Below are 16,180 nucleotides of genomic sequence, written 5' to 3' on the forward strand. Positions count from 1 at the left end.
GGTAGTCGACCATGGATATTGAGCAATATTTTATTACCCTCTTCTTGAGTAATGCACTTCATCAAGATTCATTTACTCCCCTTTCGGTAGAGCTTGATGCCTGCCAGAGAATATAACTTGGACTTACGAGCAATTTTCTCTACAGATGCATAATCGTCAGGGATCTCTCGATCTTTGAGATAGGCTCGAAATAGAATCATCCAAGTCAGCTCATGTTCGAGTAGTGCAAATACTGTGTCTGTGGATTTTACTCGCTAACCCGACCAGACTGCTGGCAGAGTTAGGCAACATCTGTGCTCAAGTTTATCGAGATAGATGTTTTGAGGAGTTTCTCGACGAAGACTCCTACGGGTGTGGGAGAACAAATCGAAGAAAGCATGGCGAGTTCATCAGTGGTGGAGTTTTCACCTCTCCGAATGTGTGTGACTTCTAGCCATTCAAACTTTTGCTCGAGCTTTTGTACTTTGCTCAGATAAGCTACCATGTTGTCGCCTAAGCATTGGTACTCTTTTTGCACTTGGTTTACAACTAGCTATAAGTCCCCTTTCATGAGTAGTCGCCTGATTCCAAGTGATATAGCTATGTGGAGCTTGTTTACTAGTTCTTCGTATTCTGCAACATTGTTGGAAGCTTTAAATTCTAATTGAACAATGTATCTGAGTTCATCACCTATTGGAGATTTGAGCATGATGCTAGACCCCGAGCCTTGAAGCATGAGGGATCCATCAAAGAAGAGCGTCCAGTGGTCCTCGGTCACATTTGGCTTTATTTCCTCAACATTTATCCACTCGATGATGAATTCTTCTAGTACTCTCAATTTAATGTTTGTTCGTGATGCGTAGTTTTACGTCGAACTCGTTGAGCTCGATCGCCCATTGCGCGATTCGTCCAGTAGCCTCCATATTACATATAACATCCTTTAGCGGATATGTCATCACGACAGTGATCTTGTGTGCTTGAAAATAATATTGTAGCTTCCAGGAAGTCATCAGGACTGCATCCAGTAACTTCTACACTTGCGGGTATCATAGCTTAGCATCATGTAGGACTTCGCTCACATAGTAAACCGGCTTCTAGATCTTGGCCTTCTTCTCGGGGTAGTCCTGCTTGACAACCAAGATTAGGCTCACAACTTGTGAGGTAGCTACAATATACAAAAGAGCTCATCTTTTTTGCTAGGCGGGATTAGAATCAACGGACATAATAAATGCCTTTTTAAGTCTTGAAAAGCCTTCTCCGCTTGTTCCAACCACTCGAACCGGTGGTGCTTCTTTAGCAGCTTGAAAAAAAGGCATCCCTCATTTTCCCATCTTAGAGATGAATTGACCAAGGGCCACTATGAATCCTGTTAGTTTTTGAATTTTCTTCGGTGTTTGAGGTGACCGTATCTGATCAAGAGTCTTGATTTTGCCTGGATTAACCTTAATGCCTCGACTTGACACTATAGAACTAAGAAGTTTGCTGGACGGGATGTCGAATGTGCATTTCTCAGGGTTAAGCATCATACAATACTTTCAAGGTAGCTGAATGTTTCCTTAAGATCGTTAATTAATACATCTTTGGTTCTAAGTTTAACTACCATATCATTGAAATAAGTTTCATCGAAGGGCTGTAAACAATTATAGATACACTGTTGATACATAGCCCCCGGCACTTTTCAAACCGAAATTGCATCGATCGGGGGGCTTGCATGGCATCCAATATTCATCCACTCGATTCAAGACGCATTATTATTGTTCAATGTTGATGGGAGATACAGGTTATCATTGTACAGTCCAAACACAGTGAGTAGTGTGATCTGTCCAGTCCTTAAATTCATTCACATGGACACACCGTGCGGTGCTCCGATCAGCTGTCGTCGTCGGAGACGAGGCGGAAGTAGACGGTGTAGAACTCGTCCTGGAGGCTCCGCAGCGGCTCCAGGAGGAAGTTCCGCTCCGTCCCGCGCGCCGCGAAGCTCAGCAGGTGGTATCGCCTCAGCGGCGCGGCCCGCGCGAAGCTCGCGGCGCAGCGGAACGCCGTGTCGTCGCTGGCGCTGGCTCCGGCGCCGTTGCCGCCCTGGCAGCCGACCTGCGTGGCATTTGCGCCCGCGGGGGCCATGAGGAAACACCCCGGCCTGGTGCCGAGCTCCAGGGACACCGAGCCCGGCGTGCCGTCCAGCCCCGGCACGGCGTTGAACAGCGCGTCGCGGCCCTTCGGGCGGCCGATGGTGAGGCCGTTTGTGACCGCCATGCCCGGTCTGTCGAACGGCTCGATCGTTACGTTCGGCCCTTGCAGCCCGCCGGCGCCGGCGGGGCCGTAGGCGCGGAACGTGGCGTGCACACACGCGTCGCTCCCTGGAGCAGGCATCTCCTGCATTGCCAGCTTGCCATCAGCGATCGACACCGACAGGACGAGGGTCCGCCCGCCGGAGCTCTGCGTCAGGGTGACGAGCTGCGAGTTGAGCGACTCGGAGGAGACCGGGTTGACCCAGTCAGTGACGGAGGCGGCGTTGGTGGCGTTCACTTCCCAGATGCCCGGGGTCAGGCCGTCGTTGGAGTGGTTGCTGGTTGTCACCGGCAGGTTGCCGTGCGTCAGGCCGGCGAGGAGGTGCGGCCCGAACAGCACTGCCTGGATGGATGCGTACTCCGGCCGGTCATCTGAAAAGAAAACCCTCCATTTCAGCCTCTAAGTTCAGACACCTAAATTGCGTCGAGCCGAAAACGATCAATGCCGATATTTGTCTCAGATTTAATACCTTTTATTGCCTCAGTTCTTAGGGTGATGGGGAATTGGAGACACAAAGTATCATCACTCCAAAATTTGGTCACGGAGAGGAAACCACCTGTCAGGAGAACACAAAGCATGAAGCAGGAATGAGGAATTACTCCTATACTCAGTCATATGAAACATTGCCAATATGCATACCATCAGTGGAGTTGCTAGAAGATGCCAAGTTGAGCTTTTGGCCATTTAGAATTGCCGTTGCGCCATTGGTGGATGTCCATGACGGTATCCTCACGCTCACCTTTGCTAGTTTGGCATCTCCCTGCACGTATGAAAAGGCACAAAAAAGAAGATGATACCATTTTGATTCTTGCATCCAACAACGGAGCCTGCAGATTATGGCTGGTTGACATTCAGAAGCTACCTTTGCAGAAACTGCGAGTGAAACTTCAAAATAAGGATCCGTTGAGAAGAGAGGCTTGGCCTGCTGCTTGACAGTAAGGCCTGCAGCTTTCCAGTCGAAAGTGCTCGGTATGTACTGAATGATGTATAGCCCCGGCATTTCACCCTCCTCCAGGAAATATATGGAACCCCCTAGCTTTGAGAACGATTCTATCCCTGCCAATGCAAACCAGAAGATTCAGAAGACAACAAGAAACAATGTCACTTTCAGATTAGTGTTCGAGAATGAATTACCTGTTCCATAGCAGCACCAAAATGTGTCATTTGGACCACCCCATCCCCCCGGGTTCATGGGGGGAAGGCCAGAGGGGGGCCGGCCGCTGATGCTCTTTGATCGACCAGGACCCATGGGAAGGAAGTAGAGCATGACACCAGGCTGTGTTCCCCTTTGGTTGCCCATGATCCCATTGATGAGCAACCTCTCGTAGTGGTCAGCGTACTTAGCTTCCTTGGTCCACCGGAAAAGGTTTTGGGAGACCTGCAGACAAGCAAGTTTCAGGATTGTCTTCTGGCAATGTGATCGAAGACAAGGAATGGGGCTGCTACCTTCAGGAAGTTGTAGGTGGCGCAAGTCTCCTCATTCGAGCTGATTTTGATCTCATCGACAAGTCGCTTTGGGTCATGCCTGGCATGTAAAAAGAATTTGGAGAGAGAGATTACAATGAAGTCATGAATTCTCCGAGAAATGTATATATATGGTGATACTAGGCATTATGACTCACCAATGTTCCATGGTAGATGTGCCTCCTGTTGCAAACGTATGAGAAGAATTTACCACATCAAACAGGAATGTTGAGATGTCCTGTGCCACGAAATAGTTTTGTATTCAGTCCATCACGGTGGAGTCTATGGTAAAGCTCCAAATAACTTCAAATTTACCTTGTAAAGATGATCACCAACGACTTCATATCTCTTCTGTGCACCAATGAGGACAGGGAGATGCGTGTTAACATGCAAACCCGATATGTCATCATCCTGAAAAGAGAAAATCGATATCATTTAAAGGGCACTAAGGAAGACTAGAAACGTAGAAGGAAAAAAAATGGGGGGGGGGGGGGGGGAACTACAAATAAAACTGAAAGTACTGACATGAAGACCAAGTGGTCCGAGGAAGCATGGTTTATCGAAAAGATGAGCCATCGTCAAATGCTTCTGGTCTTTCTGCAGGGAGTATAAGAGGAGCCCTGTAAGAACAATATAATACCACAATTGTGACCACTTCTGACTGCGATGACACTAAAATTACCGTTATAGTATAGAGCTGATACATGACATCGTTGAATCCACCTGTCTCCTCGTTCATTGCTTCCCAGTGCCTCTGAATAGTGTAATTCTGTATCAAATTCTTCACGCGGTTGCTGAAGTAGTCAGTCATCCACACTACCATATCAAGACCTTTCTTATTCCCAGCCAATGTGTACTGATCAAGAAGTCCTTGCATGATCTGTCAAAACACCAAAGCGTCATAACTCGCAACAAGAACAGCAGCAACAACAGAGGATTCCACATAAGGTGGCTTCAACAAATGAAACCAAATGACATACAGGCAAGGCCTTGGATGGAACAAAACAAGGAAGAACAACATTAGCACATGCTCACTGCATCCCAAAATATAGAGCGTATTAGGATTTGAAAAGGTCAAACTTCATAAATTTTGACCAACAATTAATCAAATTATATACATATTTTAATGCACACAAGTTATATCAATAGATCCGTATTTTATAGATCTTTTAATACGATATTGATTTAGTAGCAATTGATAACATATTGCAAAATAAATTAATGATTAAAGTATATTTTTAAAAACTTTTCCAAAATTGTGATAGGCCTTATATTTTTGGATGGAGGGAGTATATACCTTGTGGATGGTGTAATAGGGCGACCATGCCTCGGACAGCTGGTCATACAAGTCGAACATTGTCTCGGGATACGCCGAGAGGTACCCCGTGCCGATGTTCTTCTGGCAGTGGTAGAGAATGTCCACCACCCTCGTCATCCTCTCCCTGAGGGTGTCGTTGTGCGTGCTCGCCCACATGTACGCGCTCGCGCTCAAGTAGTGCCCTGCGAAACACACACGACCAACCTGCTCAGACGATGGAGATCGAGGCCAGTGCAAGAAACAGAGAAAGAACTAGTCTTGATCACCAAATGAGAAAGCGGCAACGAAACAGACAGGTGGTGCATATGTCAAGTCAGCACGTACCTACGAAATGGCCACGGAGTTCGCCGTCCGGGGCCTCCCACCCGCCGTAGGCCTCCCCGACGGTCGGGAGTCCGGCCTGCTGGCGGAAGGTCCAGGCGAGGCGGTCGGGATCGAGGTACAGTAGGTACTCGAGGTTGGTCTGCTGCGCCTGCCAGTACATGGACCCGTCGGGGTCGTCGAGGCGGACGTCGTGCAGGGACGCCGGCGACAGCAGCTCCCCCGGGGGGACCGGCCGGCCGCCGGCATCTGCTCCGCGCGTCAGGCTGCGGTAGAGCGCCAGCCAGTCGAACTCCACCCTAGCGCTGCCGCCGCGGAGCCTGCGCGGGAGCAGCGCCATCCACGTGGCCTCCTCCGTCGGGGTCAGGTGCGGCAGCCCGTCCTCGTGCCGGCCCTGCGTGTCGTTGAACAGCCGGTCCGTGCACAGGTGCAGCGCCGCGCCGCGCTCCAAGAACGCCGCGCACAGCAGTACCGCCGCTGCCGCCGCCGCGGCCAATGGTGGCCCAGCCAAGCTCCGCGCCATCGATGAGAGTCCGCGACCAGTGAGTGAGCGAGCGAGCGAGTGAAGGCGGCGTCACCAGCGAACGGGCGTATACATAGGCGCCAATGCCATGCCAGAAGACCAAGCGATGGGGAGTGGTAAAAACGCAGGAGAATTATCGGGAGAGCGAGTAACCAACTACCGAACACACTGCGTGGCGTGGCCGACGAAGTCGTCAAATCGAGGAGGTGAGTTCGGATAACTCCCACGTGTTGGCTGGTAACGACTGACTCACACGGTGGCTGGTCCTTCTCCTTCCCTGGGCAAAGAAAGTCCTGGTACGGCCCAGTTAAGCCCTACTCAAGCCAGCCCTGCACTAGCTAGGTCCATCCGTCAATGTGACGCATTAGAACCGAAATGATATATACTGTGCGCGGTAATCTATAATCACTGCCAACTCTACTTCCTGTTAGAGTTCAGGGTTAGGGTTGGGAGGGTTAGTGTTTGGGGTGGGAGGCTCCCGGGCTTCAAGGGAAGCCTTGGGCCGGTAGCCAGACCGGCGATGGGTAGCAATGGCACCGCCGAAGCTGTAGGAGGACGGTGGTCGGGGCAGGGCAACAAATTAATAGGGTTAGAATGGCATCGGCCAGCGGCAATGGATCCGGTGGCGGGCCCCATGAGACAGAGGAGGGTGGCGGCGCAGGGGGTGTCAGATTTCGTTGGAGGTGAGGAACGATGAGGAGAGGCTAGGGAGCAAGATGAACATAGCACCTAAAGTGCTGCACGGCACACCCGCGAGCGGTATACATCTCCCCGTTAGGATCGCCCCAACATGGCATAAACTACGTGCATCCTAAAATAAAGGATTAACACGTCGCATTGCTGCGTTGGTGTTAATAAGAATGGCCATCACCTGATCAAATCGTACTACTCCATCTAATTACCTATGCGTTAGTACTGCTAACAAGGGTTGTCAACTACGTTGCCATTGTCCCTTTCAAAAAACTACGTGGCCATTGAATGAACTATTCTCCAGGAACTTGGATCTCTTCTGCCACAATTTCGAATTCTAACGTAGTTCCAAAAGCTGAGATATTCCCAGAAGCTACAATTGCGAACAGAGCATAATACACCGCTGGCATTCCTAAATTTGCACCGAGTTATCTCCCAGATCTTGCCTTCTGCACTGAATGGGATTAAATACTGCAGGGAAGAAATCAATATGTTCAGTTCTGTTCCTGCCTTTCATTGCGTTGTTATTCTTGGCAAGGCAGTACCAAGAATCGGTTCGCCATCTGTCACAGTATGAATAAAGATGGCTCCTATGATAGCTGCTGCTAACCATGTTAGCCTTTTCTCGTCATTTGGCATTTTGCCAGATTCATCAAAAAGGCGATGATAGAATCAATGATTGTTACATGTATAGTAGATTCCGCTCAACTAAGTAATTAGGATAGGTTTTTGAAAACCTCATCGTTTTACTTTGTCCCATGATAAGGCAGTATACTATGGATCAGTACCTATATTAACAGAAACTTCGTGAATAGCTAATGCCAGCCATTCTGGCATTTTTTGGACCTTGTCAGCATTCTAGATTTATGATGATACAGACAAAAGGAACCAATTATATGCACAAAAGCTTCCTCAGATAGCTATATATTCACAACAATGATAGTTTTTAAAGGCCTTGTTATTATTGTAGCTTCATGAAAAAGACAAACTATAGGGACCAATAATAGCTGAATGTGTAACAGCTTCAGTTGTGGCTAGTTCTAACTAGGTTTTATGTGACCTGAGTTGTGGCACCCTCAGTGCACACGGTGATACGGTGATAAGGACTTGGGGGGGGGGGGGGGGTGCAACAGGCTAACAATGGTGAATTGCATCTGAAGATACTCCGAAACATCTAAAGATGACTCTGGAAATTATAGTGAGCTGCATCTGAAAATAGTCTAAAATTACCTCCTCAAAAAATGCAGAGTGAAATGCCAAGATGAGAATCTGATCAGTGGAAATGACTGAATTGCTACTTTACAGCAACAGCTGCAGCTATCCGACTGAATTGATGCTTTACTGCGATAGCTGCAGTTTTCCCGTTGAGAAACCTCACTTCATAAGGTTACAAGGAACACACAGCCAGTGGTGCTTGAGAGAAAGTGCCAAGATGCCTGTAACCAAAATAGGGTCAAGATTATTAAGTTTCGTGCACCCAAAAGCTTAAACATCTCCATTGTGGAAAACGAGTGAACATGGTTTGTTCACACAAAGATACACAAATGCGGAAGGAAACAAAATGCATGCAGTTGTCAGATTTAGTTTTTAGCCATATAGAGACACTGCCACTCCATCTGTCTAGGTTAATAACACTTTAAAGGTACCCATGAAGGGAAATTCTGGTGCACACTTTTCCATGAGAATTTTACCGAACGTATAAAGTTCAAAAACTATATGTCATTTGTCAACAAATAACATAAAAGGTAGCTACAGTGAGATGCAACTGAAGATAGTCTAAAACTATCTCTGCAGAAATGTAGTGTGTTGGATGAATGTAAATGTTTGAACTCCTGGTTCACAGTAACATTAGCATTTTTCGGTGCTTGCTTTGGATATACTGCCTATAAAGCGAGTAATTACCTTAAGCATGCCTTACATGATACATTGTACGAGTATCTGGCAACTGAAATTTGCAAATCTCCAAAACCTTTTAAATAGCCCTGGCAGTCTGCAAGCATAACATGTGAAGTTATTAGAGTGATTTAGGTAAGCTACCAACAAGAGAAACAACTTCCAATATGTTTTTTGATAATCACATTATATCTTGTGAACATACTATGATTTTTAAAGCAGACTGAACAAACATGAATGTTAAGTATTATTACGGTTCTTGCAGGAAATCTTTTCTGAACTTCTGTAGAGATCTAAACTCAGAATGTGGAGCACAAGATGTTTCCCATTCACTCCTCTCAGTCTGTTCAATGGATCATTGTATATCCGTAAACGGAAGAATTATCACGGGAACAGCTCTCCCTGTCAGCAAAAAAATATGAATAATATCTTCACCAGTAATCTCCACAGGTGCAAGCTCCTTCTGCAAGTAGATGAAACTGATTTTTGTCCCTGAGGGATATCTCTCTTCCATAAACTTTTGAAACAAACTTAGCATAATTGCGGCAGTCAAAGCAGATGTGAAGGTTCTTCATGACCCGGATAGTTAGCCCTGGAGGAGTACTCATCAGTCCAAAAGTTATCGCCAGCTTCTCACCGTGGCCAAGAAGCATGCATTCTTTTTGTTCATCATCCACATCATGCAGTACACAGCTCAGGTTGGGAACAAAACCAGCTGCTTTAATATCAACATATATCTCTTTAATCTTAGCATATATATCTTCTCTCATGGGGTGGAAACACTCACTAGAATGGAATGTGTGAATAACCTTGTCAAGAATTATCCAGCTCCGCCCTGGTTCCTTTATCACTGTCTTCTTCAACATTAACTTCCTCACTCTGAAAACATCTTTCCACATCCCAGCAGCAGCATAAATGTTCGAAAGGATCACATAGTTGCCAGCATTTTCTGGTTCAATGTCAAGAAGTTTCTGAGCGACAAGCTCGCCGACATGAGCATTAATATGAACTCTGTAAGCGCCAAGCAATGAACCCCAAATTGCTCGAGTTGGCTCAAATGGCATCTTTTGTATCAAATTTAATGCCTTCTGAAGGCGTCCAGAACGTCCAAGAAGATTAATAACACACCCATAATGTTCAATGTTGAGGACTGTACTTTGTTCTTTGATCATAAGATCAAACATGTCAAGGCCCTCATCAACCATCCCACCATGGCTATAGCCGGACAAAACAGCCAACAGAGTAACATTGTCAGGCTTCACTTCTTCACGCATAGATGTAAAAAGCTGAACAACTTCATGTGCTAGGCCATGCCTTCCATATCCCATAAGTATTGCATTCCAGGTAACGACTGATCTCTCTGGCATGTTGTCAAATACGCTTCGTGAGTATAAAAGCTTGCCACATTTGGAGTACATATCAATCAAAGAATTCTGTAAAGCCATGAAAAATGGTAACTCTTTACAAAGTATTAGCCCATGAACCTGCTTGCCATAATCCAGGGAAGCAAGCCCAGACAATGCATTGAGAAGGTCTGTGAAGGTAACTTGATTGCATTGCATCCCCTCATAGTACAACTGCCTGAACAAGTTCAAGGCTTCCTCATCAAGGCCCAATTGGGCATAGCCAGATAAAATGGCAGTATAGGAAACAACATCCCTTACTGGAAGTATATCGAACACCCTCCGAGCTTCTTGGATATTCTCTGACTTGGCGTACATGTCAAGAAGGGAACTCCCTAGGAACATGAGCAACTCAAAATTTGTCTTTAGAACAAGAGAATGGACTTCTTGATCTGGTTTATGCCTTGAGGGCCAGTACAGGATGTAAGGACTGTTGCCAAAGTGAACTCATTAGGCTTGCATCCTGCCAGTTAGAAGTAAAATTGATTACACATTTGACATACTTTTTTTTAAAATGCATTTGACATAAGTTAGTCCAATAGCATTGCATGAACCATCCTGGAAGGTATCTAAATACATGTAAAAAAAATCGGTTAATATAACACCGAACAAACTTGCAAGCTTGATGGTCGATGTATATCATATTGAACAGGAAAAAGGACAGACTTAACAGACTGTTATGTATAATTGTGATGGCAAATCTGTACAGTTAAGTTGGAGAATAGTGGTACGGGATACATGCTAATAGACATAACAACAATGTATTTAGCAGCTCCTGATGCATGTATAAATTAATAGATGAGAACTTTACTATCAAACTGACTTTAGTTTCTGACCAAGCGCTACACTAAAGATAAACTCAAACACCACAGATCATGGGCCCAGTGTAGAAATTTTGAAACACATTTTGTTTGAATGCCAGATATCATGCTATGGAAAGTAGATATAGTTTTGTTCGTCATCCTTGCCCATTAGAGTATTAGCCTCTACTGTCCAATGCCACATCTTATTATAAATGGTCACTTTGTTACCAAATGATAAGCGCAACTACGGCAGAAAAAGACCAAATGGTTGAAGTGATTTACCAGCTCTGAGCATCGTGATGAACAGCTCCAAGGCATCGGAGGGCCGTTCATTCTGAGAATACCCCGAGATCATGGCCGTCCACGAGACCACGTTCCGCTCCGGCATCCCGTCGAGCATGTGCCGGGCGTCCTCCAGCGCGCCGCACCTCGCGTACATGATCACCAGCCGCGTCGCCAGGTAAAGCGCTGGGCGGTACCCCGCAGCCACCATGCGCGCGCGAACCTGCCGTCGTAGTCGTGGAACCGCGCGTTGGCGCCGGCCCCCTGGAGCGCCGCCATACCCGACGAGGCGCGACGCGGGAGGCATACTTCCGCCGGGAACCTACGGAAACCGCCCGCGGCAAGCATGAGGAGTGTGGCGTCGTATCCGAGAGCGCCGGGCTCGGGCGGGCATTTCACCGAACACCTCGCTCGCGCCGCCGCCGCCGTCGAGACGAGAGATGCCACCTTGCCCCTGCTCCTGCCCGTGGGCCCCACTTTTAAGCCATAGAAGGCTCACCCGCCGTCAGCTCAATGAACGGTTGTGATCACATTTCAATCCAGGGGCTATTGGTAAATGTCACAAATGATAGGGGCTATTTTGTAATATATAATGAAATACAGGGTTCTAAATGTGAATTACCCCCACGGGCCAAAGCTAGCAGCGAGGGAAACATTTGAAAACTTTCTCACATTTCGGAGCGAAACGAGCGCGGGCGGTGGCCGGCGGCGAGGAAGGCGACTGCTAGGGTTTACCCCGCCGCCGAAACGGATCCCTGAGGTGAGATTCGTTTCCTAAACCCCCCTCTAGATCCTGCATTTCGCGTGTTCCCTCTGGAATATCCGGCCGGATTGGACGATTGCAAGTTCTAGGGTTTAGTGAAGTGTTCCAATCTGACTTTGCGATTCTGTTCGTTGATGTAGAGATGGAGGGGAAGGTGGTGGGCATCGATCGCGGTGGCGCCAGCGGCGATGCGGCGGATGATCTCAAGTACATCTCCGGGCTGAGCACCATTCTCGTGGCCACCATCCAGGAGGTGAAGGACCGGGTCTCCCAGATGGAGTTCATCTTCTGCAGCCAGCTTTTCCCGCACTTCCAGGCCAAGAGCAAGCTCCTCCAGGCGCGTCTTGCTGACGCCGACGCGGTGAAGGCCAGTGAGGACGAGTGGAGGAAGAGGGAGGCCGGTTTGGTGAGCCAGCTGGAGGAGCTGAGCCGCGGGAAGCGGGACGCGGAGGAACGTCTCCTGCGGATGGGGAGTTCTCTCGAGGAGACAAAGGGGAAGCTCGTGGATGCGGAGCGAGTGATTGCGAGGCGTGAGGCTGACAAGAAGCAAATTATGGGGAGGCTGGAGGAGGAGATGAGGAAAGGTGAGGTGGTTCGTCGGCTCGAGAGGGAGATTGAGGAGAAGGCTGCTGAGTTGGCTAAGGGGAGAGAGGTGCATCAGCGGCTGTTGCAGCAGGTTGAGATGAAGGATAAGGATCTGATTATTGAGCAGAGTAAGCGGAGGGACTTGATAGAGGATTACACTCAGCTGAAGACGAACTACAAGCATTTGAAGTCTCAGTACACTTTTCTTCTCGGGAAGATTAACCAGAATGAAGGCTCCAAGTTTCCTGTAGGCATTCCTGTAGATGGAAAAAGTTTTGAAAGTTCTCCGAGTAAGAGAAAGATCAAAGGTACAGCTCTCCAGATTCCTCAATTAGTTAATTTCTTTGAGCTACTTAAATTTTGTGAATCGCCTTTTGTTCCTGATTTACTATTACCAGGAAGAATTGTACGAATTGTATTCTTCTCCCATGTAAATATGACCTATTATGCCTGATATTCTAATCAATGCCCACGAATGAAAACCCTAAGGATCATCATTGTTAATTGGCTTTGGTTGTTCTGCCAATTTTAGGCTCCCAAATGCTTGTCCCCTAAATATGTTGGGAGTTACTAATTGGACATATGCCTTTACATTTCCTCACTTACTTGATTTTCAGATTTGGAGAACACAAGCAAGGAGAGCATCCAGGAAGTTTCCAAGACAAGAGACCTGAAGAACGACTCTACTTCATGTGCCAAAGCCCAAGCTGCCCAACATGCTAGTTCAGTCAGGAGTCCATTCAGTAACTCCCGCCTTGCTCTACCATCTCGCCCAACTAATCAACTGCCAAATAAAGCTGCCAGCAATTCAAAACTGGAAGCTTTATCCAGTGTCACCAGCCCAAGTCTACACTGGAGAGAGACTCGTGCACGGAAAGAACCAGGTGTTGCTGATCCACATGATGATTTCCTTGATACACCTCTGGAGGCTGTCAAAAATACTATCAGGAATCATACAACTCCAGAAGAAGCACAAGCTCTTGCCGCCTCTCCTCCTCAAGACATGGAATTCAACAATTCAGATGATGAAACTCAAGATATGAATATTGCAAATCAAGGGCTCAAGAACATTCCCAACATGCTGGTTCCCAAGCAGCAAAACAAGATATCAATACAGCCATCGAAGAAAGATTTCAAATACAGAGAATCTGTAAGAAAGAAAGCTGATCGGGAGAACTTGAAAGGTGTCGAGTGCAAGCAGTGCAAGAAGTTCTATGATGCTGTTCTTCCTGATGGCCGTGTAAATGGTGATGGTGTGGGCTCTACAAGCTTGAAATGTGAGCATCATGATGGTGTATCCAGACATCGATACAGGTATGCCCCACCTTTGACACCAGAAGGGTTTTGGAACATTGGATTTGAATCAGAAATGTAGAACATGAAGTAATAGGCCCTTCATTAGTGTGCACAGTATCCTATCATAACATAGGTTCTCAGTTGCCCCAAAATATTGCAATGATGCCTGCAATAAATCGCATGTTGTTGCTCATGTTGGGGAAATGTACACCCTAAGGTTGATGGTAGGCTGTCAATATGCTGAAGATAGAATGCAATGTCAATTTGTTATGTAAATTCAGAGAGTTGAACGTTTTTTTGTCAATCATGTTGGTCTTTACCATTTAAAAGCAGCTCTCGTGCTTGTTTATAAAGAAGGCAGCTGGATTACAGTTCACAGCAACTAGAAACCTCAATCCTTGTACCCTGATGTATATTCATTTGTGATCCGGTCTTTCAGCTGTTTTCAGTTGCACCAGTATATGCCTTAAGCTGCTTAATCTAGAATTTGCAGCAGACTAAAGTTGGTTCTGTCGGAAATATGAAGTTGTTGGAAATTACTGGAAGTAGATCTGTTTCTTTTAGTTCCTCTAAGCTTCTCTTCCAATGAAAACTGCGTCATTTCGGTGAAAACAGGAAGCATGTTTTTTTACGGTCGCTTCAGTTTGTCTTTCTTCAGTCATCTTGTGCTCTTTTCAAAATCCCGTGAAGCCATGCACCTTTTCCAGGTCGATTTGCTTTGCTAGCGTTGTCTTGTCCATTTCATACTAGGACTAGTTAAATGTCCGTGCGTTATAACAGAAGCTTAAAATTTTTCACGAGATAATATAGTTGACCGAGTGAGGTTAATATATTGTTAGTGCACTTCAACCAAATAAATTTTTTACCACCTTACAGTGGTATAAACTGATTAAGTTCAACCTTTCGGTTTGATAATTATGGAACAAATATTTACAAATAAAACATGGAAGTTCCAATCAAAGTTTCAATAGCATAATCTGCAATGATCTACTGCAACACTCTCTCTCTCTCTCTCACACACATATATAGCAACGCCCTATATATGTGTGTGTGTGTGTATACACACATATATATACACACACATATATATAGGGCGTTGCTATTCTTAGCGTTGCGCTAAGAATAGTTATTTAGCACCCCGGCCTACCCGCGTCCTGATTGTAGTAAGGCTCCCAAGATCACTCCAACACCGTACAAATATTGTCCGCAACCGTAAAATTGATGCCAGCAACCGTAAAAATAAGATGTTGGTTCAGATTCAACACCTCCAACTGTAAAACACGGTTTGAAGAGCCTGCAACCGTAAAAATCTAGTGTTGTCCAGATTCATAAACGTTATATCAACAACCTTTTTTCTGCTTAACAAATCTGGGTTGTACATGGATTTTGTTGTTGTCTCAGGCACACCTGTATCCATACGACCATAAAATAATTATGTTAAAAAATTCAGTGTTGGTCCAGATTCATAACAAATAAAACACATCCATGTAACCATAAAATAATTATGGTAAAAACACATAGTTGTAACCATAAAAACGCATCCATGCAACCATGAAATAATTATGATAAAAACCAGTGTTGGTCCAGATTCATAACCATAAAAACGCATCCATGTGACCATGAAATAATTATGGTAAAAACCCAATGTTGGTCAAGAATCATAATAATAAAAACGCACCCATGTAACTATAAAATAATTATGATAAAAACACATTGTTATAACCATAAAAACGCATCCATGCAACCATGCGTTTTCTGTTTATGACTGAGGCACAGCTATAACCATAAAAATGCATCCATGTAACCATAAAAGAATTAGTGTCTTCTCGATTTTATGATGGTGAGTCATTGGCCGTTAAAAAGTATCAATTAAAACCGTAAAAGTGTAAGAATAATACGGTATGATGGTTACAATAACTAATGCATTACGGTTGCAATAACTAATGTATTACGGTTGCGGGCCGGGCTAGTGAGCAACGTGTCTGATGGAGGGGAGGTTACATATGTACAGTCGTAATGAATAAGAATTTATTTATAGGAGATGATGCGATTAATGGTAACATCCGATCGTAAAATAAGGAACAGATAAATAGTTAAAATAACAATTGAATTACGGTTGCGGGCTGGGTGCCTGGTTGGTAGGCAGGGTGGTTCGGGCCTGGTCAGGGTCGGAGGGGTGGTGTGGCCGGGGTGTTAATAACTACTTTTAGCGCAAGGAGTAGAATAGAGAATATATATATATATATATATATATATATATATAATACCCCGCATGTTATCGTAATTTAAGACACATAACACAGATACTTACGATAACTTGACATGTGATTTATAATAAGTCAATTGTAAATCTATGCATAAGTATCAATTGGAATAGTAAGTTGTGATGTCCTAAATATGTGATCCAAGTGTCGTACACACACAAGGATCCTTGTGAGATTGTATGTATAATATTATGGCCCAAAATGAATACTGGAACGACCTGGTACCAAAACGTTCCGCTCCAAAAGCTAGACCATAACAGAATTAACAAGGTTGGCTGCATCTCCCAGGTTCAAAAAGTTTTGTTCA

At 45.6% G+C, this 16,180-nt stretch overlaps 2 protein-coding genes and 1 pseudogene across 2 annotated transcripts; 1 reads left to right on the forward strand and 2 right to left on the reverse strand.

Moving 5' to 3' along the window:
- Positions 1–1,848: 1,848 nt before the first annotated feature.
- Positions 1,849–5,894, reverse strand: LOC133931121 (uncharacterized). Its single transcript, XM_062377932.1, has 12 exons — positions 5,375–5,894; positions 5,030–5,232; positions 4,415–4,612; positions 4,258–4,329; positions 4,048–4,143; positions 3,891–3,970; positions 3,715–3,793; positions 3,403–3,646; positions 3,131–3,324; positions 2,908–3,028; positions 2,738–2,824; positions 1,849–2,639 (listed from the first exon to the last, which is right to left on the reverse strand). Exons 1-12 carry the CDS (start codon positions 5,892–5,894, stop codon positions 1,849–1,851), a joined length of 2,685 nt encoding a protein of 894 aa, XP_062233916.1.
- LOC133883281 (putative pentatricopeptide repeat-containing protein At3g13770, mitochondrial) lies at positions 5,890–11,412 on the reverse strand (annotated as a pseudogene).
- Positions 11,413–11,616: 204 nt separating this feature from the next.
- Positions 11,617–14,098, forward strand: LOC133883282 (protein gamma response 1-like). Its single transcript, XM_062322559.1, has 3 exons — positions 11,617–11,725; positions 11,869–12,621; positions 12,931–14,098. The coding sequence occupies exons 2-3, from the start codon at positions 11,871–11,873 to the stop codon at positions 13,686–13,688; spliced, it is 1,509 nt and encodes a 502-aa protein (XP_062178543.1). The 5' UTR covers positions 11,617–11,725; positions 11,869–11,870; the 3' UTR covers positions 13,689–14,098.
- The last annotated feature ends 2,082 nt before the right edge of the window (positions 14,099–16,180 follow it).

This window comes from Phragmites australis, chromosome 10, assembly GCF_958298935.1.
Source record: "Phragmites australis chromosome 10, lpPhrAust1.1, whole genome shotgun sequence".
In the NCBI taxonomy this organism is placed as follows: domain Eukaryota; kingdom Viridiplantae; phylum Streptophyta; class Magnoliopsida; order Poales; family Poaceae; genus Phragmites; species Phragmites australis.

What these genes read in the sequence shown, in the direction of transcription:
- LOC133931121 (XM_062377932.1), bottom strand. Translation starts at nt 5,894, where the DNA reads ATGGCGCGGAGCTTGGCTGGGCCACCATTGGCCGCGGCGGCGGCAGCG. An exon ending in ACATCTACCATGGAACATTG is followed by an intron (nt 3,794 to 3,890) that starts GTGAGTCATAAT and finishes TTTACATGCCAG; the next exon opens with GCATGACCCAAAGCGACTTG. An exon ending in TTGGTGCTGCTATGGAACAG is followed by an intron (nt 3,325 to 3,402) that starts GTAATTCATTCT and finishes TTGCATTGGCAG; the next exon opens with GGATAGAATCGTTCTCAAAG.
- LOC133883282 (XM_062322559.1), top strand. Translation starts at nt 11,871, where the DNA reads ATGGAGGGGAAGGTGGTGGGCATCGATCGCGGTGGCGCCAGCGGCGAT. An exon ending in GAGTAAGAGAAAGATCAAAG is followed by an intron (nt 12,622 to 12,930) that starts GTACAGCTCTCC and finishes CTTGATTTTCAG; the next exon opens with ATTTGGAGAACACAAGCAAG.